The sequence below is a fragment of the Nannobrachium achirus genome, assembly GCF_963921795.1.
Source record: "Nannobrachium achirus genome assembly, chromosome: 17".
NCBI classification, from domain to species: Eukaryota; Metazoa; Chordata; class Actinopteri; order Myctophiformes; family Myctophidae; genus Nannobrachium; species Nannobrachium achirus.
The window spans coordinates 58211155-58236691 of NC_137824.1; the positions used below are offsets into that span (position 1 = coordinate 58211155).

Genomic DNA, 25537 nt, shown 5'->3' on the forward strand with positions numbered 1-25537 from the left:
TCTGTGTTTTGCACGTTCCTTTCCCGGCCGCGTGCGTTTGTGTGCACAACCTGCAGTCGTGCACTTTGTGTCCTCGTGCACGTCTACCACCAGGAGTGTGCGCGGTGTGTGTGTGCGCCAGAGCCGATCCGTTTCCCAGGTGTTTCTGCTGTTATGTGTTTATTTCCCAGGTGTCTGTGAGAATGTTTGTGTGTGCCTTTGCCCAGGTGTATGTGACTGTGCGTGTGCTTGCGCGTGTGTGCGTGTGCTTGCGTGTGTGTGTGTGCGTGCGTGCGTGCGTGTGCGTGTGTGTGTGTGTGTGGGTGTGCGCGTGCGCGTGTGTGAGTGCGTGCGTGCGTGCGTGAGTGCGTGCGACCGTGTGTGCGTGTGAGTGAGAGAGTTCTTCATGGTCACTGACTCCATTCACCTGCATGCATTCTGGGTGCCAGTAAAAAACCCTTGTTGGACAGCTTCTCTTCATCACCAAACCACAGCTGCTGTTGACTCAACGGTGCAGGAATCTCCTCAATGGGTTCACACCCTGCTGCCCTGCCAACCCCCCCCCCCCTCTCTCTCTCTGCATGAGAGGGGCCTGCAACACCACGAGGTCTGAATAGCTTCACCCTATAAACCACTGGGTCCCAAACCTGTGGGTCGGGACCACCAGGGGGGTCCCCAAATTATTTTGGGGGGGGCGTCCGCAGATGAGTGGCTTAATGTGCAACATTGTTTTCTCACTAAAAAGTAAACAAACCAACATAAGGTTTAAGTGTATAGAGCATACATGGACAACTGGCGGCCCGGGGGCCACATGCGGCCCCCAACTTCACTTAATGTGGCCCGCTGGTGGAATACTGATATATTATTGATACAATTCCAACCATGCAAACATGACTCACTTGAATTACTTCAGTCTATATTAGTCTGTTTTATATCCAATGTATTTGTATTTACAGTAAGCTCATACAGTTAACATAAGAACATATAAATGCATTTGAAAAATTTTACTTTTCATGGTTCCAATTCAAAAGTTTCAAACATAGCAGATCTACAAGCTCAAAATGTGTCGCACTGTAACATGTTTTGAGCTTGTAGATCGGCTAATTTTATTTTGGGGGTCACAGCCTGAAAAGTCTTTGTATCCACCTGTTTCCGCGAAAATGTACGGTACAATTATGTGTGGGACTCATCCAGGGAGAACAGCAGACATACAAGCTCACGTTGCGTCGCAGATGCCGGAACTGCCGACACACCCTCTGCACAATGCACGATGGGACGTTGGAAACTTGTGGATATAGGTCAGCTTTTCACACACATATTTATGCCGCAGAGACACCAAAGATATCTCCCTTGATTCGAATCAAAGGACCTTGTAGGTTTTTATATTCTTAATGGACCGGCCTGATTGCCATTCGTCATACGAATCGAACTGGGCTTGAAAGTGGTTCAAATGTCAGGGCGGAGAGGGCGTGTGGGGGGTTTCAACTTTGTCAGATATAAATGGGAGGAGGGGGGGGGGGGGGGGGGGGGAACGGTTGGGGGAAAACGGGGAAAACGGTTGGGGGTCCTTTAAAGGAGAATTTCGGACGAGCCGTCTTACCAGGTTAATCTGATGTCATGATATTCCACGATTCGGTACATTTTACGCTAAATCGATTATTTTAGCATAGAGCAGGGGTCTTCAATGTTTTCAGGCCAGGGACCCCTTAGCTGAGAGAGAGATGAAGCAGGGACCCCCCACAACCCATAGATACCATATAGGCTCCAGTAGTTTAGTTTCATCGTTTGACAGCACAATCATCAGTGTATTTTGGGTTCATCTAAATTTGTGTTTCCAGATATTTAACCACTTGAACCGTCAATACTTAAAGTTGCAGTGCCATGATTTTTCCCCCCCCCCTCTAAAACATGATTATCAGGTATTATGATTATACTAGGAGGAAGATTTTTTCCCAAAAAAAGTGTACAGAAATAGATAAAATTATGTTTTTATGTGGCCACACCCACCAGTTCATTGGTATGCGTGGTTGTCATGGTGGGTGGTGACCCAGCTGAAGTTAGCCACACCCACGTATGTTGGGTGAATGGTAATTAGGGGAGCGGTTGATTCTGTGATGTAATAAGTATGTGTGTTTTTGGACCGGCACGTTTGACCCCACAAGGTGGCAGCCTCCAGCTAAAACCCAAATAGAAAGGCAATACATAATTGCTCATAACAACCACACCAGGGGGTCTAATGAAGTACTGTCAACCTCCTAGACACATGAAAACCAGAAAAAGTACAAAACTATGGCACCACCTCTTCAATAAACTTGACCTTTCACTCTGTACTTAGTCTGCTCTTTTCCCCTCTACAACAAACCACTTTGCCGGAAATAGCCGATCTACAAGCTCACAACGCCTCGCAGCGTTGTGAGCTTGTAGATTGGCTATTTTTGGTTAAAGTTCTCAGAATATGGACACTAGGGTTCAAGTGTTGAATATAAAAAAGGAGAAAAAAAGCCTCTATTACTCAAAGATTTGGAGGACCCCCTGTTGTAACTCTGAGGACCCCCTGTTGAAGACAGAAGACCCTCAACAATGGGCTGCTGGGCAAAAATGCGAACGGACGCTAAGACCGTTCGCATAGTCTTAGTCTTTTCATGGATCTCCTTTTAGTAGACCTTGTACCAGTGAATTGTACCGTCATGAAACTGTACCTTTTCCTATGCAAACTTCTAAGTCTTCAATGAATCAATCAAACCCCTCCCATCTCCGGTCAGACCTAACTCGCTAGAAACGACCTTTTCTTTCCCGCCTCTACCACTGCTGAATGGACATAATGACACCAGATTGCCCTAAGAAAAGCGCCGCTCACAAATACCTAGAAATGTTACTTACGGTTAAGTGCAACACTTTCCATTCCTCGTGTGTCTAGTGGGGTGACAGGTGACGGCTGAGCTCTACATGTCTGTCAGCAGCCTGGCTGCGTGTCATCCTCCTCCTCCCATCATCAACCTTTCCACGCGTCGGTTTCCCCGTCATGTCTCTTCTCATCCTGGCCCTGCTGTCCTCCCCTCTTCAACACGGGGGGATTACCGTCCGTCCGCCATGTCGTCAGCGCCACACAATGAACAACACAAACACAGAAGGCGTCGTCATCATCCCATTGCACGGTAGAATCAAACCCACGGTGTCTTATATCAGTGGTTCCCAAACTTTTTAGCTCGAAACCCAAAAGAGAAATGAGACCCAAACTAGTGAAAACAGCATATCTAAAAGCTCACAATGCGGGTCTGTAACACAGTGTATTTACTGTATGATAGGCTACGGTCAAATGTATACATTATAGAATGGGGTCCCAGAGATTAAACTAGTAAGACACCTCAGGGCGACAGCCATCTGGCCAGTGATGTATATCGAACCAGTTACCCATGTATGGAGATCCATGTACTGTATAGGACATCCCTGTTATGCCCATACATGGAGATCCCTGTCTGAACCAGCCGCACAGATATGGGCGGTCTTCCTCCATATATGGGCATTCCCATAAGAGGTCCTGTTAGATATGGGCTTAATAATGATGACATCATGGGATCTTCATATATGGGCATAAAAGGGATTCTGTTAGAGTGGTAACCATGACATCACAACATACAATATATTTTATGCACATACATGGAGATTCCTATCTGAACCAGCCACACAGATATATATTGATGACTTTTACATAGGTGATATCACCTGTGATGTCACTGTGATGTGTCAAGGGAACCAACCCATAGACTGTAAAAATGTGCACACACACGGCTTCAAGGCTGTGACATTTCTCATGGTAAACTGCGACCTTCGGTCGCAATAACAGTATCAAATGAGGGTCCTTGGCCTAAAATGCATATTGTGTTTCTAAGCATGCAGGTATAGCCTACGTACAGCTAGTGGAGGCAAACCTGCAAGTAGAAAATAAATAACAGAATTGAGGAGCAAGTTCTGCAAAATTATGTAACACACACAAACACACACATTGGCATAAAAGAAAAAAGAAAAAAAGAAAAGAAAGTAATTGAAAATCACATCTCCCTTTTCGTTATGGTTAGGGACAACGTTCGGGACAACTCCCGAACGGCCGGTTCATTCCTGGCTGGTCCAGGCTGGCCATTAAGAAAAAAATTAAAAATAAAATGTCGGCCTTCGTTCCATTCTCGTATCTCCAAGTTTCAAATTGGTAGATCTTTTCGCAAAGCAAAGCACTGCTTCATCATACAAGGCCGTCGCACAAAAGTAGTGAAAACAGCAGATCTACAAGCACAGTGTGCTTGTAGATCGGCTGTTTTCACTAGTTTAAATCATTTTTTAAATGATAAATACAAAACAAACGGTTTTGGACAAGGTCAAGGTTTCCACCCGACAACGACGAAATATAACTCATGTAATTGGCCCACTGGCTTGTCACTTGTCATGATCTGAAATGGCAAATCTTATCTTAATCTTCTCCTCTACTTTCAAACCAGTGGATTCCAGAGGTCCCACTTCACTGGGTGTTGGTGGTGCAGTAGATTAGAGTTTATCATGATTGATTATGTATGACGTTATAGAGTAGATCATGTATTCATTGATTATATTAATATCTAGGTCTGTACAGTATGATGATACTAATACTTGATAGTTAGGAGTCGAGAGGTCTTCAGAAGGCCTCAGTAACTATTGTTTTGATAAAGCCTATCTTGTTATGGTACAGCTCGTTCCAGAGGCATTGAAGCCACACAGTATAACTCTAGTGTTTGACCATTCTTCTGGGCAGAACTACCTTACCACTGCCCAGAGTGTTAAACTGTACTTCTGTCCATGATATCATGTTATATAAACTTGACCACACACCACCTAATATAATTGTCTTGTCTCCTCATTTTCTCATGATTATTGATTGATCTGAATTCCACCACAGTGGGATCAGGGACGTGCTGGGCCCCTGATTCAGCCCGGGAAAAAGAGTTGGAGAGGCCCTCATTGCGCGCTATAGAGAGAGATCTCTCTCTATAGCGCTGCTGCTACTACTCAAAAGATTTGCCATTTCAGATCATGACAAGTGACAAGCCAGTGGGCCAATTACTGTACATGAGTTATATTTTGTCGTTGTCGGGTGGAAACCTTGTATGTCCAAAACCGTTTGTTTTGTATTTATCATTTTAAAAATGATTTAAACTAGTGAAAACAGCCGATCTACAAGCACACAACGCCTCGCACCTCGAGGCGTTGTGTGCTTGTAGATGTGCTGTTTTCACTACTTTTGTGTGACGGCCTTGTATGATTAAGCAGGGCATTGCTTTGCGAAAAAATGTACACATTTGAAACTTAGAGATACGAGGTTTCTGCCCGACAGTGACAATTTACTTTTTTTTAAAGATTTGTTTTTGGGCTTTTTTATGCCTTTATTTGATAGGATAGTAGACTGACAGGAAATGGAGAGAGAGACGGGGGAATGACACGCGGCAAAGGTCCTCCGGATCGGGAACCGAACCGGCGACACCAGCAGGCATCATAGCCTAGTATGTGGTATGCACCTTGACCACTAGGCCAGCGGGCGCCCCAGTGACGACTTACTTTGTTGGCCACCCAGCCCCCAAAATGGAACGAAGCCGGCCGTTCGGGAGTTGTCCCGCTTTTCCCAATGGCCAGCACGTCCCTGGGTGGGATTACAGGACAGGGGATGAAGTGCAGGAGTCTTTATTTTAAAACCAGACAATGGGTGAAGGAACCAGGGCCTCAGAATGCCTTGTCTACCTGCTCCCTCACTTCTTTCAACAGCGTCTAACCGCTCCTTAAAGAGTCACAGGGAGAGGGGGGGGGGGGGGGGGGGGGACGTGGCCTTTCACACCCTTCAGTCCATCTGTCCGTCCGTCCACACGCAACGTCCATCTGTCATCTCTCTGGACAGACACGTTGACAGATGGAACGCCTGCTGCCGCTTCCAGCGCTGAAAAGTGCTACAACTATTTAAGGCAGGGGTGGGTAACTTTGATGATGGTGAGGGCCACTATATTTCCACCTTCACTCCAGAGGGCCACAATGCATACGTATTGCTACGTCCTACTTTACTTTGTCAATCTAGTATCTCATACAAAAGAAGCAAAAATGGCAGATCTACAAGCTCAAATCCTAAAATGCATTTGGAATCCTAAAATGTAACATTTTGAATTAATCTCAAACACATTTAGTTATATACTCATGTTAACTTTATGAACTTAAAGGAGCTATAGTCAACTTTTTCTTGAAAAACGGATGCTAAAATAAAAATAATGTTTCGAAAATATTTTATAAAAAAATAAGCTTCATATATGTGTTTCAATTAAAAAATGACCACAAAAAGCGTAAAAATAATGATAAAATAATCATTTTGGCCATTTGTTTACATTTACAGGGCCCGTACTTTGTTTACATCCTAGTCTGTAGACTAGGATGTACACCTACAATGAAAAAGTTGACTATAGCTCCTTTAACTATAACTTGAATACAAATAAACACATTTTAATACTAATCATTAAGCTACTAATATAGACTGAAGGAATTAAAGCAGGTCATGTTTGGAATTATAACAGCTGAAATCAATAATATATCAGTATTCCGGTATTAACCTGCGGGCCGCATTAAGTGAAGGTGGGGGCCGCATGCGGCCCCCGGGCCGCCAGTTGCCCATGTATGATTTAAGGGTAGGACGGTTCTCTTTACAAGAGACAAGCGGCAGTCCTTGTGTGTAAGGAGAGTAAGAAAGAAAGTAAAGGAAGTGAATGAAAAAAAAAAAAAAAACTAAGCCTAATCTAATATGCCAAAAAAGGGTTGTCACAAAAATGATGTGTTTTTCGACTGGAAAATGTCACTTTTGTGTGAGTGAAATCAAAGTGTGAGAAGTGTGAATGTGTCATCTGCAAAGGTGATGAGCAAGAGAAAGAGAAACCATGCATCTCCATATTTCAACTTTTACGGCTACGGGCAAAAGAGCAGATCTACACACGACAACATGCGTGTGTGCACGTGTACAGTAAGTCGGCTATTTTCACCGATCTACGTAAGTGCAAGTGGTATCAGGTAAAATGTGAAAGTGGTACTGAACCAAGGTATTAAAGTATTGCAGTGTCATGATTTCTTTTCCCCCTAAAACATGATCAGGTATTATGATTAAACTAGGAGAAAGATCTTATCAAAAGAAGTGTACAGAAAGTGTTAAAATTGTGTTTTTATGTGGTCACACCCACCAGTTCATTAAAGGACCTACACCATGAATTTTCACTTTTTCTATTTTAAAACCTTTTTTTGGGGTCCCACTGGCACCTTCTATCCTCACAAAGTCCTATTTCTGACCGTTGTGTCTTTCTCTGGTTTTGGGCAGACAGAGATGAAAAGCTTTCCACGGGTTCTCAGAACAGTGCTGTTCTGAGAGTTGACGCATGTGACGTCACACGCGTTCCCCCCCCCCCGCCCTTCGGGTAAAAACCAGAGCTACTCTTCTAAACCCAGCCCCTCATTTGTTTCTAATTTGCTTAGCCTCCACTTCATCTGCAGCTGGCTTACTGTTCTGGGGCTGCTCACTCAGTGCTCTCACTCACTTTTATTCTATGAACATTTTTGCTATCAACATGTCCAAGGAGAAGTCTTAACGTTCCTGGATTGCACTATAAATGTGACGTTATAGACTGCGAGGACCCAAGCTTCGTCCCTTCTAACAAGGAAACAAAAGACCTATTTTTAATGATCCGAGGCCTTCTGAAGCCTGGGCCTAAATTTTCCGCGGTGGCCGGGTGGGAGCTCGCGGTGGCCGGGTGGGAGCTCGCCGCGGAGCTCGCCGCGGTGGCCGGGTGGGAGCGAGCCGCGGTGGCCGAATCCACCGCGATTTCTTAACCAAGTAGCTGCTTGTCGCGGCCGGGACCGCCGCCCCGGTCGCGACAAGCAGCTCCGACCCGGTGGACAGAGCGGCGGTCCTGGCCGCGACAAGCAGCTCAAGCAGACAGCCCGCCTCTTCTGTCACTGTCCCGGTCCTCCCTTCACTCTCCCCGGCTATAGAGAGCTTAAACACGCCGCCTCTTCTATCACTGTCCCCGGCTAGAAAGAGCTCCACACCCCGCCTCTCCTCTCACTATCCACAGCTACACGCCGCCTCTTCTATCGCTGTCCCCGGCTATAGAGAGCTGGCCACCCCGCCTCTCCCTTCACTATCTCCGGCTAGAAAGAGCTCCACACCCCGCCTCTCCTCTCACTATCCACGGCTACACGCCGCCTCTTCTATCGCTGTCCCCGGCTATAGAGAGCTGGCCACCCCGCCTCTCCCTTCACTATCTCCGGCTAGAAAGAGCTCCACACCCCGCCTCTCCTCTCACTATATATCCACGGCTACACGGGGCCGCTGCTGCCCGCTGCGCTGCAGATGAAAACGCTCCAACCAGGAGGAAGAGGATTTGACAGTAGGCTTATTGCGACCGTAGGTCGCATTTACTATCAAAAGCTCCAGGGGCTGTCTGTCAGTCCGTCAGTCAGTCACACTTTTGCCCTGCTCATATCTCCACAACCGTTGCCCCGATCCATGCCAAAATTTCCACACAAACTCCTTGCCTGCCAAACTACAACCTCCAAGGATCCCCGGAGTTCCAGGGACCCCCAGGTCCCTGGGGGACCCCCAGGTGTAAAAACATTACCACATACACGTCACACTTTCCCCCTACTCATATCTCGGCCACCGTTGCCCCGATCCATGCCAAAATTTCCACACAAACTCCTTGCCTGCCAAACTACAACCTCCAAGGACCCCCGGAGTTCCAGGGACCCCCAGGTCCCTGGGGGACCCCCAGGTGTAAAAAAAATACCAAATGTGCAAAAATGACCAAATGACCACCCCCACGGGGCTGCTCACGGGGAATTCCCGGGGACCACCCACTCCTGGTACTCCAGAACGGATGCAAAAGTGGTGGCGCCCCCAGTGGAGGACCCCCTCCACTGCAGCTCACATAAAATGCCCTAACTCGGCCTAGGAGCGTCCGGGAGAGCCGGGGCCGGTACCTATTCGTCCGCCAAGGCAACGCGGAGACCCCACCCCTCATTTCTCACATGGCCCTCTTCTAGCGAGACCTACGGTCGCTTATCTCCCGATTAGGGAGTCTTACTGGTAGTATATACTTACACAATGGTAGTTGAGACCGTAGGTCGCATTTACTACCAAAACCTCCACCGGCTGTCCGTCTGTCAGTCACACTTTTGCCCTGCTCATATCTCCACAACCGTTGCCCCCATCCATGGCAAATTTTGCACACACACTCCTTACCTGCCAAACTACAACCTCCAAGGACCCCCGGAGCTCCAGGGACCCCCAGGTCCCTGGGGGACCCCCAGGTGTAAAAAAATGTCCCTCCGTGACTCAGACGTCACACGTCACACTTTTGCCCTGCTCATATCTTCACAACCGTTGCACCCATCCATGCCACATTTTGCACACACACTCCTTACCTGGCAAACTACAACCTCCAAGGACCCCCGGAGCTCCAGGGACCCCCAGGTCCCTCGGGTACCCCCAGGTGTAAAAAATTACCAAATGTGCAAAAATGACCAAATGACCACCCCAACGGGGCTGCTCACGGGGAAATCCTGGAGACCACCCACTCCTGGTGCTCCAGAACGGATGCAAAAGTGGTGGCGCCCCCAGTGGAGGACCCCCTCCACTGCAGCTCACATAAAATGCTGTAACTCGGGCTAGGAGCGTCCGGTTGAGCCGGGGCCGGTACCTATTCGTCCGCCAAGGCAACGCGGAGACCCCACCCCTCATTTCTCACATGCCCCTCTTCTAGCGCCACCTTCAGGCCGATTTTTAAAACACATTTTTGGACACTGCTCCTACAGTTTTTGCCCTAAAATCACGCGAATCGCTACACAGTATGTCTACACTCATCCCATCAACATGAATCTGTCCCATATAGCGCCACCTTCAGGCCGATTTTTAAAAACACATTTTTGGACACTGCTCCTACAGATTTTGCCCTAAAATCACGAAAATCACTACACAGCATGTCTACACTCATCTCATCAACATGGATCAGGAAGATCAGGAAGATGTGGAGATAAGCGACCTACGGTCGCTTATCTCCCGATTAGGGAGTCTTACTGGTATCATACAACATAGGCCTACAGTAGGCTATAATCAGAGCTGGAACATTATCCTATTTTTGTATTGGCCCAATATTACATTATTTGTTGTCGACAACGTTGGAGAGGAGAGGAGGGGAGGGGGGAGGGGGAGGGTGGAAAAACCCCACTAGATGCGCCACTGAGCAAACAAAGGCCGTTTTGGTATTGCAGCTGCAGGGCCTAATTATAGCACAGCTATAAGAAACAAGAGGAATGGTCAGGGTGTGTGTTGGGGGTTAAGACCTGTCTAAGACTCAATTTTGAGCATATATTTATACAAAAAATATAGTTTTAAAAGCATGGTGTAGGCCCTTTAAGTATGCCTTGTTGTCAGGTGGGTGGTGACCCTCGCCAGCTGAGGTTAGCCACACCCACAGTGTTGGGTGAATGGTAAAAGGGGAGGGGATGAGTTAATGATGTCATTTAATCTGTGTTTTTCGACTGGGCCTTTTGAGGCCCAGTCTTTCAGCTTTCAGGAAGTAACCAAAAAATACACAGGGAAGACAAATCTGCACATTATAAGCACACCTATTAGAGTAATGTCAACTCCATAGACACATACAAAACAGAACAAGTACAAAACTATAGCACCACCTCTTTAACAAGAGCTTGTGACTAAATCAATTCTCCATTTCCTGAAAAGTAGCAGTTTTAGGCATACAATGTTTACACATGATAAGTTAACATGCTTGCACTTGTTACTCTACATCAGGGGTCTTCAACGTTTTCAGGCCAAGGACCCCTTTAGTTGAGAGAGAGATGAAGCAGGGACCCCCACATCCTTTTCATAGATTCCATATAGTTTCATCGTTTGACAGCACAATCATCAGTGTATTTTGGATTAATGTCAATTTGTGTTTTCAGATATTTAACTTGAACCGTCAATACTTAATAAACTTGAACTTTCACTCTGTACTTAGTCAGCTCTTTTTCCCCTCTACACCAAAGCTCTTTGCCAAAAATAGCCAATCTACAAGCTCACAACGCCTTGCAGCGTGAGGCGTTGTGAGCTTGTAGATCTGCTATTGTTGGCTAAAGTTCTCAGAATATGGACGCTAGGTTTCAAGTGGTTAATATATAAAAGGAGGAAAAAAGGTTTCTATCATTCAAAGATTTGGAGGACCCCCTGTAGTAACTCTGAGGACCCCCTAGGGGTCCCGGACCCCCTGTTGAAGACCCTTACTCTACTGTGGAACGAAGACATTCTTGTACTGTCTGTAGCAACTGCTGCTTAGTCTCGTGTAGCTCCTTTCTAACTGTCAGTCCTATTCAATGACTTACCACAGATCAGAGTTTAGTCCTATTCAATGACTTACCACACATCAGAGTTTAGTTCTATTCAATGACTTACCACACATCACAGTTCAGTCCTATTCAATGACTTACCACAAATCAGAGTTTAGTCCTATTCAATGACTTACCACACATCAGAGTTTAGTCCTATTCAATGACTTACCACACATCAGAATTTAGTCCTATTCAATGACTTACCACACATCAGAGTTTAGTTCTATTCAATGACTTACCACACATCAGAATTTAGTCCTATTCAATGACTTACCACACATCAGAGTTTAGTTCTATTCAATGACTTAACACACATCAGAATTTAGTCCTATTCAATGACTTACCACACATCAGAGTTTAGTCCTATTCAATGACTTAACACACATCAGAATTTAGTCCTATTCAATGACTTACCACACATCAGAGTTTAGTCCTATTCAATGACTTACCACACATCAGAATTTAGTCCTATTCAATGACTTACCACACATCACAGTTTAGTCCTATTCAATGACTTACCACACATCAGAGTTTAGTCCTATTCAATGACTTACCACACATCAGTTTAGTCCTATTCAATGACTTAGCACACATCACAGTTTAGTCCTATTCAATGACTTACCACACATCACAGTTTAGTCCTATTCAATGACTTAACACACATCACAGTTTAGTCCTATTCAATGACTTACCACACATCACAGTTTAGTCCTATTCAATGACTTAGCACACATCAGAGTTTGGTATTACACAGATTAACTGTATTTTTAATGGCACCAATAACATGATTAAAACGTTTTCCATGAGACAAATGCTTTTGCTTCGACGTGACAAAAATAATCTCTTGACCTAAACGACAAAGATAGACTGTACAAGATTGTCGATACAATGATTATCGATAAGGTTTCGTATATTCCCGACAGAACATTTAAATATCTTACATTGTTTGCGCAAGTAATATTTGCTACATAGCTTATGCTTTGACTACAAGACAAAAAAATGTAATTTGTTCATGTGATTACTCCTTCTTCGGAAAGTCATAATCGTATGGCGAGTATAAATCACATATATAATGCCCAATTATAGCAAAACAATCATGTCAAAAGCAAATAAATTAAATACACACGTTGCCTTTTCAGAATTGTTAAGAATTTTAAGTCTCAAACAGATTTGTTAAGACTTGGACTTTCTTGGTGGCAGCGCATGATCTGATTCTGAAATACCTGCAAAACGACCGGATAACCAACCAACCATTAGATTCAATGCTAGGGTTATGATTCTGTTCCATCAACATACTGGTGATAAGTGGGGCTGTCACGATTATGACATTTTACATGACGATTAATTGTCACTCAAATAATTGCGATTAACGATTTAATTGTGTTTTTGTCGTTGACAATTACATTTCTGTTCGGCTTTTAGGCTTTGATGTTGCACATTGCAATCATGACACATAACATAAATACACAAAGAAATTACTGACATATTTGACAATTTTATACTTAAAAAAAACATTGATAGTGGAAATAGCCGATCTAGAAGCTCACAACGCGTCGCATCGCGACTTTTTGAAACTGTTTGTAACTATATTATTAACATGTCTCAACATGGAAACGATTATGACGATTATGCAAAATAATTGCCATTACCTCAAATAATTACGATTAGACGATTATGTAATAATTGTGACAGCCCTAGTGATAAGTGCATGTTATGAGCAGTCTCTCTCTCTTTATGGCAGTATATTAGCTTTGACCCATGCACTTCACATGGGATGAAAAAAAGACAGAAAACAGCAAAAATAAAAGTTCAAGGTGAGGACAGTTTAGCAGAGAAACACAGCACTGAATGAGAGGTTTTGGCGAGCTAGCTAGTAGCCACCCACCGCTCCAATACTTCTATTTCTAAAAGGAAAACCTTTAAAAAGGTAGACTGAGTGATGTAACACACTTGATGCCCCTATATGGGCAAGACTTAGACCCGGATTAATGAGTAGTTGCGTGCCGGCCGAAGATGGCAGGTCTACAAGCCCTTGTGAGCTTGTAGATCCGCTATTTTCGGTGAGTCACGGTGCGCAACCAAGTATGGACCAGGCTTTACAGGTCATTTTCTTGTCAATGTTCAATATGGGGGCAGACCTCCATTCAGAAACACCCCCACTTAGAAACATCCCCATTCAGAAATACCCCCATTCAGAAATACCCCCACTGAGGTTAGGGTTAAGGTTAGGTTTAGGTGACACCTCCATTTAGCATAATGGACATCAATCTTCAGAATGGCAATGTTTCTGAATGGAGATGTGTAACCGTACAATATGACACAAGCTGAGTGCGTCCTCAACATTTCACTTGCCAAAGACTACACATTATGTGCTAATGTGTACTAATGTCATACGCTTAAATTCATATGGACTGTTAATTTCCTTTTTTTCACATTTTACTTTCAGACAGTTTCTGCTTCTTTTTTTTTTCTTTTAATCTTTTTAACCCTCGCCGCCCAGTTTTGCCATGTCTACATCACTGAGTATACCTTGTAGGGCTGTCACGATTATGACATTTTACATGACAATTAATTGTCACTCAAATAATTGCGATTAACTATTTAATTGTGTATTTGTCGCTGACAATTACATTTCTGTTTGGCTTTTAGGCTTTGAAGTTGCACATGGCAATCATGACACATAACCTAAATATACAAAGAAATGACAGACATATTTGAAGATTTTATACTTAAAAAAGAACATTGATAGCGGAAATAGCCGATCTACAAGCTCACAGCGCATCGCGACGCGTTGTGAGCTTGTAGATCTGGTATTTCCTCTACTTTTTGAAAGTGTTTGTAACTATATTAACATTTCTCAACATGGAAACGATTATGACGATTATGCAAAATAATTGCGATTACCTCAAATAACTGCGATTAGACGATTGTGTAATAATCGTGACAGCCCTCTTACCTTGCAAAGGGTTCTGAGATTTGAAGCAGTCAAAGGCATATTAATATAATAATACTATTAAACTTGAAACAGTTTTCCGATAGTGGTCAGATTAAAAACACACACGCACGCACACACACACACACACACACACACACAGGAATAACAAGATGGCCACCTGAGAATTTAAGAGAAAAACAACAACAACGTCATCAACAACAACATAGAGAACGTACTGCATGTCACATTTGGCATTCCGTAACAGAAGCCTGTTAAGGCGTGTTTATACTTGGTCACGCGTCGGTGTCGAAAACAGAAGATCGTCCGTTTCCGACGTGCGCCACCAAGTAGAACTGAGGCAGTGTTGCCAGATTTTTGTGAGAGAAATAAGCAACCGGTTCTAGGAAAACAAGCCCAAAAGAAGAGACTGTAGGCCACATCATGAGCACTTTAAAAACAGCCGATCTACAGGCTCACAACGCGTCGCGATGCAACACGTTGTGAGCTTGGAGATCTGATCTTGAAAAACGAGAGAAAAAACTTTAGCATTTTTTTTAAACATTGTAAAATCTCGTATGTGGGTCCCTGACAAAAAAAAGAGGTCCTGGAAACCTACCCCCTCCCAAGGACCTCTGGGGGTCTCCGGACCCCACTTTGAGAACCAATGCACTAGAGGTCTTGATGTAGAAGTATGGGCAAACACACAACCCATGTGTGTTGTCTCTTCAATAGTTAAAAGCATGAAATCCACCAAGCAACTTAAAGGACAACTTTGGTGTTTTACAAAAAGTGTTCATATTTTAGATGGTCATTAGAGAAAAGAAAAGATGAGTTAAAATGTTTGCATTTACTTCTTTCTATCCTTTTAGTGATTTTAACGATTTTGATTTGCATGCATGCCCCCAGGTTGGTGGCTAAACATATCTTTTTAGACACGATAAGCCCATTCCCAAGATGCACCGCAATCTTTCATGGGCAGATGTGACTTATGGGGGCTGGTGTAAATAGAAACAAAGACATTGCTGGCTTATTGTGTCTAAAAATACATATTATCCACTTGCATGTATGCATGTCCCCACCCACTGCAATCAAAATAATAAAATCACTAAAACAGTAGAAAGCAGTAAATGAAAACATTTTAACACACAACTTTTCTTTTCTGTAATTACAATCTCAAATATGAATTTAAGTGTAAAATAATTCTCAAATGTTATCATTGTACCGTATATAATTCAGCACCTGCAGATTACATTTCACTCATCTACCGCATTTATAATTTCAGGACCAGTTGATTGATCAGTGACAGCCGTAGTGGAAACAGAGTTTCTCCAATTCCATCTTTGCTGCAGGTGAAAAATAAAATCTCTAGTACTGGCCCCACAACAAGCCGCTCCAACGAACTGAACTTAAAATACAGATACAAAAATTGTCAAACTTGGTATCTCCTTAATGAATGATTGGCAGTGTGCAATTTGTTCATGTCTCAAATCCTTTTCCGTTTGGCTATAGATATCATATAGCTACTCAGTGGATATTGCCTGGCACGTTACTCATCATCCCCCTTAATGACTTGTGTTTCCTTTATATGGCTCTAAAGTGGGATAGTAAAATGGTAAAATACTGATATACAATTCACTGAGCTACAGCCCCAGCATTTGGGAGGCCTATAATGTTCTTGACATTTTTCTTTCCATTTCTCAGGGTTCCAGCACAAGATCCTATAGCTGAGAAGACTTGTACCTTCTGGGCACAGACATACAAGATCCTATAGCTGAGAAGACTTGTACCTTCTGGGCACAGACGGACATACAAGGAGCTCATTGTCTCTTTAGAGGTCTCTACTTTGTAACTGAATGTCTTTCGAGGGAAACAGAGCACATGCACCCTCTGTTCACCTCTGCTTCTGATTCCTCCTGTAATCAAACAGATTCGAGCCTCTTCCGGCGCCCTCCAAATGTCATATCAAGGTAGGGGAGTCCGTTTACATGCCCAACAATGCAAAAAGCAATCTGCGAAATGTAGAGGAACATTTCATTCTTTTTTTTACAAGGTGCTATTTCACGACGAGGCACCGTTCAAAATCCCTTTGCGCTCTTGGCTGAAGAGGTTTTTCGACATCTGACACAGGAGAGACAATGTCCTTGATCTGTCTCGCCGCTTCTGTTCCCCGAGCGAGTGAACTCCAAATGACACTGAAGGAAACGCCATGACGTTTCCTCCCGCGACGCAGAGCCTATCTGCGCTGTACAATCACTCCTCGTACAGTCCAAGAAGAGTTTAAGGTACTGCTGCATTTCAGGTTCTCTGAAATGAAGGGAATATACTGTAGATGCTCCACTGCTTGTAAGATAGGCTTTTTTTTTTTTCTTTTCTTTTCTCAGTCAATGTGTAGCCATTTGTATAGTACATGTTAATCTAGGAGAAACACAAAAAAGAACGATGCCGTCTACAGTGAAAAGTTCAATAGCAATGGGAAGTCTTTTTTTGTTGTTGCTACAAGTAGCTGTTTAGCAGCGTGAGTGACAGTTCACAGCGGGGTTTGAATTGATCCATGGGTTTGGTAAGGCTCAGATGGGCGGGTTTAGTGGTGTGATCTCACGGTAATCTCCTACAGTACACATACTGTACTACCTGTACTGTACATGCTATATTGATCTTTGGAAGAAGTAGTCTTTTAAATGCTTTTATAATGCCATGACGACGCCACGCTATGATCTCTTAGTCATTTATGTACCGGTATGCCGTTATTTACTGATTATGCTGTGGTTGTGTCCAAGGCACCTTCAATTTGGGCACCAAAACATCCATTTACTCTGAAATCATCCGACGCACTGGCGATTGATCGGCTTCCCTCGAGTGGTAAACATTGGAGAAGTAAAGAATAATTTAATATGGCGTACGTTCTCCTCCTTTACCCTCTAGAGTAATGTGTGTGTTGGCAGTGGAGTTGAATAAATGGTATATTTGTCTTCTGAGTCCATGTGGATTCCTACTGCATGTGGCTTTCCATGCTTCAAGCTCCGTGGCTCGTAACGCTGGGCGAACTCTAGTGGACCAGTGGTGAAAAGTAACTAAGTTTACTCAAGTACCTTTCAACTTTTACTTTACTTGAGTAATGTCGATATTTTTCATTCCATCAGAGGCAAATATTGTACTTTTTACTCCAGTACAATTCTTTTAAAATTTTAATCACAAGTTACTTTGTAGATTAGATTATCATCTATTATGATCAAATCACAAAACATACATTATAGTTAACCCCCAAAATTACTTTTTTTCCCCTATTGATTACTCACGCCATGGAGACTTGAGTTCAATTATATGTTTTGTTGTTTGTCGCATTCCTAAGACAATAATTTGATTACAATAAATTACCCCCATTGATTCTGGAATCAATGGGGGTAAATTTACCCAAATTTAGCAGAAGTGTGAGGAAATTGCTGCCGTAAGTATTTTGATGCCAATATTTTTGGCATCAAATATTTTCCTTTTTGCACTTTTCCTCAAGTAAAATTTTGAATTTGGGCCTTTTACTTGTAACAGTCAGGAGTATTTCTACATCGCGGTATTGCTACTTTTATTTAAGTAAACTACGGAGTACTTCATCCACCACGGGTCTTGATGAGAACAGTAACAGGTTTATGCGAGTGGCTGCAGATACAGGCTGGTGAGTTGGCGCTCGACTGACGCTAAGCGCCAACGCTAACACTGGTAGTGGATGTGCTGGTGCTGGTGCACCTTCCCGTCCACGTGCGAGTGCGTGTGCGTGTGTATGTCCGTGTAGATCTTGGGGTAGACCTTGGGATTGGCCAGGCCCACGCCGACTCCGCCTCCTCCCTGGCCGGTGGCCAATAGGAGCTGCTGCTGATGGGCGACGTAGTCCTCGTAAGAGAGACAGTCTTTGTCGCCGCCGCTGGCCGGCTGCTGCTGCTGCGGCAGGGCGGGGCAGGTTCGCTCGCCGCCGCGGCTGGCCGCCACAGCGGGGCGCTGGGAGGCGCCGGACAGGGCCGATGAGGAGGAGGAGGAGCTAGAGGACGAGGAGGCGGAGCAGGTGCGTTTGGATTGGCAGAACCACAGGAGGGCGGTGCCCAGGATGAAGGCCAAGCCGGCGGGGATCCCGATGATGACGGGCCAGGGGAGGCTGGGGGCCGTGGCCGTGGGGACGGGAGGCACGTAGGGCTTCAGGTCTGAGAGAGAGAGAGGGACACAGGAGAGGTTATAATCAGAGAGTATCTTAAAAAGTCCTGGAATAAATTCCTTACCAAAACATTTCTTCACCAATGTGTTCGTAAAGGTGTCTAGTAACACATCTCACAAAGACTGAAATTCAGTTTCCCTAGGAGAATCCTTGACAGCTGCTGAAAGTTGGAGTCCCATTAAATTAACTATACAGGATAAAACACAACAAAATAAATATGCTTTAAGTAGTATGTGAGGGGTCAAACTAGGGGTTTTTCATGATTCTGAATCCATTGTAGGCATTTATTTTGCGTGAAAAGCATTCCTTGGGGTAAAGGCAGCTCCCACAAAACTGTGAAAAGTGATGACTCATCACTAAACCATAGTTGTGGTGGGGTGTTTTTAGCCCCACGGAATGCTTTTCGTGCAAAAACAAATGCTTGCAATGGATTCAGAATCATGACCCCTAAGATTTGGAGGACCCCCTGTAGTAACTCTGAGGACCCCCTGGGGGTCCCGGACCCCTTGTTGAAGACCCCTGGTCTAATGTACTGTATATCGTTGCTGTCGGGCAGAACCTTATCCCCATGTTTTAACTTTTTGTGTTATTTGGTGAATTAACGCCCCACTCGACCACACTACAGCTAGCGTAGCACAAAAGCATCAAGCGTGCCAGACCCACAAGCTCAAAATGTCTTGATATTGTTTAATTTGAACCACTGCCCTGGAATAACAAACACTGGGGGAAATTTGTTTTTGTGCAAGCTCCACCGTTTTCCAAGAGAAAGGGAAGAAGAAGACGAAGGGTGGGCAAGGGGGAAGCAGGGGTGTAGTTGTCCCGATTTAAAATGAAGCAAACACAGAACTGAAAGTTCCTATGATTGGCCGCTAGTTGTGCTGTTCTGGCACCAGAAGCAACATGTTCTCCATAGGATTCCATTCATTTCCCCCGAACATTTTACATTTGATTTTCTTACCTTAATAAACATTGTCATGGGTACTTTATGGTTCCTGTCGCTAGTTTAAAGCCTTGTTTCAATCACCATGATATGCGTTTTGTGAAAATATGGTCCAATTTATGTTATATTTGATGTTATAGCAGGGTATTCTGTAGGAGGGGCTTGTGATCATAAGCTTGTGATGGTTCTTCTTTGTGTGCTTTATTTTCAGCAAGCTCAAGACAATGTCCCATGTATCCCTGCAATTGCAGTGACTGTTGGCAGCCAATAGCATTCAAGATGGTACCATTTCTACCAATGAACGTTGATTTCTACAATGATGGCATCACCCATATACAACGGCCAAAAAAGCTTCATTCGCGCAGCATCGAAACCAGTGGCTTTCCACCGTCCATATTTTTTTACAGTCTATGGGGGAAGAGGGGGAGAGAGATCAATAAAAACAAACAAAACATTACATATTCCACACCATTGAGGTACAGTATGTACGATACAGCGCACAAGTACATACTGTACAGGCTCACCAGTCATACTGTAAACTTGTATTGTCCCACCTGGTAACACAGTGAGATAGTAATGTGTTGTATTGTCCCACCTGGTAGCACAGTGAGATAGTAATGTGTTGTATTGTCCCACCTGGTAACACAGTGAGATAGTAATGTGTTGCGTTGCCCCACCTGGTAACACAGTGAGGTAGGCGCTCCTGAAGCTGTAGCCCATGGTGTTGGCTCCCAGACAGATGTACATACCTGGTAACACAGTGAGGTAGGCGCTCCTGAAGCTGTAGCCCATGGTGTTGGCTCCCAGACAGATGTACATACCTGGTAACACAGTGAGATAGGCTCCCAGACAGATGTACATACCTGGTAACACAGTGAGGTAGACTCCCAGACAGATGTACATACCTGGTAACACAGTGAGGTAGGCGCTCCTGAAGCTGTAGCCCATGGTGTTGGCCCCCAGACAGATGTACATACCTGGTAGCACAGTGAGATAGGCGCTCCTGAAGCTGTAGCCCATGGTGTTGGCTCCCAGACAGATGTACATACCTGGTAACACAGTGAGATAGGCGCTCCTGAAGCTGTAGCCCATGGTGTTGGCTCCCAGACAGATGTACATACCTGGTAACACAGTGAGATAGGCGCTCCTGAAGCTGTAGCCCATGGTGTTGGCTCCCAGACAGATGTACATACCTGGTAGCACAGTGAGATAGGCGCTCCTGAAGCTGTAGCCCATGGTGTTGGCCCCCAGACAGATGTACATACCTGGTAGCACAGTGAGGTAGGCGCTCCTGAAGCTGTAGCCCATGGTGTTGGCCCCCAGACAGATGTACATACCTGGTAACACAGTGAGGTAGGCGCTCCTGAAGCTGTAGCCCATGGTGTTGGCCCCCAGACAGATGTACATACCTGGTAGCACAGTGAGATAGGCGCTCCTGAAGCTGTAGCCCATGGTGTTGGCCCCCAGACAGATGTACATACCTGGTAGCACAGTGAGATAGGCGCTCCTGAAGCTGTAGCCCATGGTGTTGGCTCCCAGACAGATGTACATACCTGGTAACACAGTGAGATAGGCGCTCCTGAAGCTGTAGCCCATGGTGTTGGCTCCCAGACAGATGTACATACCTGGTAACACAGTGAGATAGGCGCTCCTGAAGCTGTAGCCCATGGTGTTGGCTCCCAGACAGATGTACATACCTGGTAGCACAGTGAGATAGGCGCTCCTGAAGCTGTAGCCCATGGTGTTGGCCCCCAGACAGATGTACATACCTGGTAACACAGTGAGATAGGCGCTCCTGAAGCTGTAGCCCATGGTGTTGGCTCCCAGACAGATGTACATACCTGGTAACACAGTGAGATAGGCGCTCCTGAAGCTGTAGCCCATGGTGTTGGCTCCCAGACAGATGTACATACCTGGTAACACAGTGAGGTAGGCGCTCCTGAAGCTGTAGCCCATGGTGTTGGCCCCCAGACAGATGTACATGCCCGCGTCCTCCTCCTTGGCCCTGGTGATCAGCAGCTTGTTGAGGTAGGAGCCGTCAGGGCGAGACCACACCTCCCCCGTAGGAAGCACCACGAAGCGGTGGTCCCCCACCTGGGAAACCACACCACAAGAACAGGGGGGCAACTGTTAATCAAAGTTAACTGATTTATATTAGATATTGTGATGTCTAGTTTTAAAGGAGGACTTTGCCACTTTTCAACCTATCTTCATATAATAGGTTCTCACTAATGTTCATAATAAAATTGCCAAAAAAAAAAAAAAATCGACTCGGTCCAAGTCTCTTAGGAGAGCTGTGGGAAGTTCAGAAATCCAGTCTTGTGACATCATCGTTTGACAGATCTTTTTTTAAACAATATTTTTTTTTTTATATTTTAGAAAGCAAAAAGCAACCCGGTGTGTCGACAAAATATTAAACAGGATTTACTTGGGTGATGTGACGGACGAGGCTTGCACACAAAAGTGCCGTAAAATAAACATCCGATGCGAGGTACAGTAGTAGGGAACACGGCACCAAGTTAGTAGCTCCCTTCAGCTCCCTTCAGCCAAATCGATATCATGCAAGTTCAATGTATTTTAATTGAAACCCTTTTCGCTTAGTGTTCCCATTTCCCTTTTGCGCATTTCGTTTTTTCGATTAAGCCCCAAAATCCACCTCCTCCAAACGCATAAATGTTTTTGCGAAAAGATTTATTCAAATTTTGAAGTGAAAGATTTATGCGCAAAAGCCTTAACTCTCCTACTGCCAGATTATTTATTTATTTATTGGGTCTGGTGCCATCAAAAAGCGGCTTACCTTTGCGATGTTATAATAGATGGACAGACATTTATTTATTTTTATTTATTTTTTTTGATTGTGCAATAGTGCACTTTGGTCTGCCAGGCAGCAGAGGGCGGCGTCATGCGAGAATGAATGTGAATTTGCCTGTTATGTGTTGCCGTATATTCAGACCAGTCACTGGCCACAGAGCCTTACAGCCAGAGGAAATCAACAAGGAAGTGAATTGGTCTCCGTTGATGTTAACGCATAATGGATTTTTTACACCATCACCGCGGAAAATGTGTTTACAGTACACAGCGGCGCGACCCCTCATCAGCTTCAACAAGGTAAACGAACGAACGAACGAACGGGAACGAGCGCCGTATTGACGCGGAGGTCTCTTGAGAATTGGGGCGAACAGGAACGTCCAAAGCAGTATAAGAGTTAATGTGCAAAAAAACGGCTTTATGGAAATGCCACTATTGTCCAATCGGAAAAGGGACAGAAAAGGCCCATTGAACTCAATGATCCTTTGGGATTACAGAAAAGTTGAATGAAAACAGGCTTACTTTAGGTGACAGAAAAAGGTTAATAGAAAACAGGTTTGCTTTATGGTGAAATAAAAGTTCTCAAAACCTAGAACAACCACACTAATCAGGCTTCAGCTGCAGACTGTGTACCGCAGTGGTTCTCAACCTGTGGGTTGGGACCCAGGGGGGTCCCCAGATCTACACGTTTCTAAAATGTCAATTTAAGGACTTTTTAACTCATTGAGTGCCTATCCCGAACTAGTTCGGCTTTATTATCGCATCCTAGAGTGCCAATCCCGAACTAGTTCGGCTTTTTAATAAAAAAAAAGAAAAAGAAAATGATTTTTTTTTTTTTTTTTTTTTTCAAAATTTTTTTTTTTTTGTCCTCTGTTTACAGAGGACGATATTTGCCGATATTTGCTGATATTTACCATCCACTCCAATGCAATCCAGGATCTTCAGAGCTCATTTTCTCTGTTTTTTCTCCCATGCATGAGGTGTGCAAGGTTTAATCATGGCTAAGTTGACGAAAATCTAAATCTAAAATGCTTCGTAGCCAATAGCTAACTTCAAGCTAACTTCATCCTCTTCCTGTACATGCACAAAGGGAAGTGTTCTGGCAAGTCATGGCTCCAGGGTAGAGGTCTTCACGGGTCCAATTTGAACTACCCGAACCCAAAAGGACCCGGGGGAAATGGACCCGGACCCATATGGCCCCGTCTATCATTTGGAATTTGAGAACCGTTACCCGATCAGCCCCGAGACGTGATGGATCCGATCCGAACGGCCCCGCCTGTTTTGGATCCGATACCCGAGCAGAACGAGAGATCCGAGACCCGAACCTGTCGCCCCGAAATGAAAGAATGCCAACGTTATTATATTAAGAGTTGTATCAGACATATTTCTTACCTAACGTCGCCACGGTGCTGCTGTTGCTGTCAGCGGCGCTGTGCCTCTCGCTCTCGCCAAAAGATGATCTTTTCCCAGACCAGTAAGTCAATGCGGACAGTTTGTAAATACAAATAAATCCATGTTTTTATTCCTTCTTCATTGGCTAGCCAATGCTAATGCTATCGTTTTCTGTCGCATGTGTTGTTCATTATATCTTTCTGCTTTGAGTGTCCATTTTGCTCTGCAGAGCATGACAACACGCAATGACAACTCCATTGTAAACCGTTAACCAAAACGTTACGTTAATATCTTTGATAATAATAACAATCCAACTGATACAGTCAGTGTTGTTGTGACTGAGTGAGTTCTACTTCTCAGTTCTCACAACCAATGCAACAGATTACATGCTGCATCTTTAGTGCCATCGTGTGGCGTTATCTATTTGGTGCAGTTGTTGCGTTCACTTTCACTTCAATCTCGGCCTGTCTCGGCTCCACTCGGGTAACAGGAGATACCCGGGGAACCGGGGCAGACGGCCCCGGCCCCGGCCCGCCCCGCGGTAAAAGCTCGAAAACGGCCCCGTTACCCGGCTCGGTTCGGTTCGGATCGCGGGTAATTTCGGATCTCGGGCAGGTCCGAAGACCTCTACTCCAGGGCTTGGGCATGCATTACCAGCATATCTCTATTATTCTCTGGTCACTGGGCGCCCTCTAGTGGTGATAGGCTGGCATTAAATGAGTTAATACCTCTCAAATTAAACATTGGCCAAATTGTCAAATAGCAGAGGCTTCCATTGGGAAAACGCCTCACAACGCAAGGCGTTGTGAGCATGTAGATCTGCTATTTTCACAATAGGGCCGTGTTATACAAAATGTAACGCCTCAACACTTAGTGCTCGTCAGGGGGGGGGGTCCCCAGTTAAAATATGATTATTTTGGGGGTCGCGGCCTTAAAAGGTTTGAGAACCACTGGTGTACCGTACCGTACCGTACATACCTCGATGGTGGAGTTGTACTTGTGTTTGTTCTCGTCTCCCCCCTCCACTCTCTTCAACCACTGGATGACGGGCTTGACGTCACTGCGGACCTTGCACTGGAAGGACGTGGTCCCCCCGTAGTCCACCGTGGTGTTGACCGGGTGAGTGCCCGTCAGGATGGGCTTAGAGTTGGTACGCTCTGCAGGTGGGGGTGCAATGAGAGGGTTGAAATTAGGGCGATGTCACGTTTATGGCATTTTACATGACGATTAATTGTTACTCAAATAATTGCGATCAACGATTTAATTGTGTTTTTGTCGTTGACAATGACGTTTCTGTTTGGCTTTTAGGCTTTGAAGTTGCACATGGTAGATATGAAACATAACCTAAATATACAAAGAAATTACTGACATATTTGACAACTTTACTTAAAAAAGAACATTGATAGTGGAAATAGCAGATCTACGCGCCGCGATGCGACGCGTTGTGAGCTTGTAGATCTGCTATTTCCACTATTTTTTACTTATATATATGAACATTTTTCAACATGGAAACGATTATGACGATTATGAAAAATAATCGCAATTATGTCAAATAATTGTGATTAGAAGATTATGCAATAATTGTGACAGCCCTAGTTGAAATGGAGAGAGAAAGAGAAAGAGCATTTTTCTTCAAACTGGTTTCCAAACCATATCACATAATAACTGTTCACATTAAAACAATGTTTTGTGACGGGATGGTTAGCGGTAGTGATGACAGGTGGGACGCGCAGAGTTCACGAAGCACACACAGCACATGATGTGGTCTGGAGGACATTGTTATATCCTCATTGTATTCACCACAGAAAAGTCTCTGACGGAAGCAAAGAAGTCAGAGAAAGTACAATTTGTCCCG

At 44.5% G+C, this 25537-nt stretch overlaps 1 protein-coding gene across 3 annotated transcripts in view; it reads right to left on the reverse strand.

The window, feature by feature from the left end:
- fgfrl1a (fibroblast growth factor receptor like 1a) overlaps window positions 1-25537 on the reverse strand; it is a 415817-nt gene that overhangs the window by 258779 nt on the left and 131501 nt on the right. For 2 of the 3 annotated variants that reach the window (XR_013962900.1, XR_013962901.1), the window contains exons 6-8: window positions 24661-24839; window positions 21396-21576; window positions 12912-18531 (exon numbers count right to left, since the gene is read on the reverse strand). Coding sequence is in view for 1 of the 3 variants with exons in the window: in XM_080745653.1 (XP_080601779.1) it covers window positions 18047-18531; window positions 21396-21576; window positions 24661-24839 (845 nt within the window). In the remaining 2 variants the exon portion in view is untranslated. Of the gene's footprint in view, window positions 1-12164; window positions 18532-21395; window positions 21577-24660; window positions 24840-25537 lie in introns of those variants that run through there. The other variant, XM_080745653.1, reaches the window with a different exon arrangement.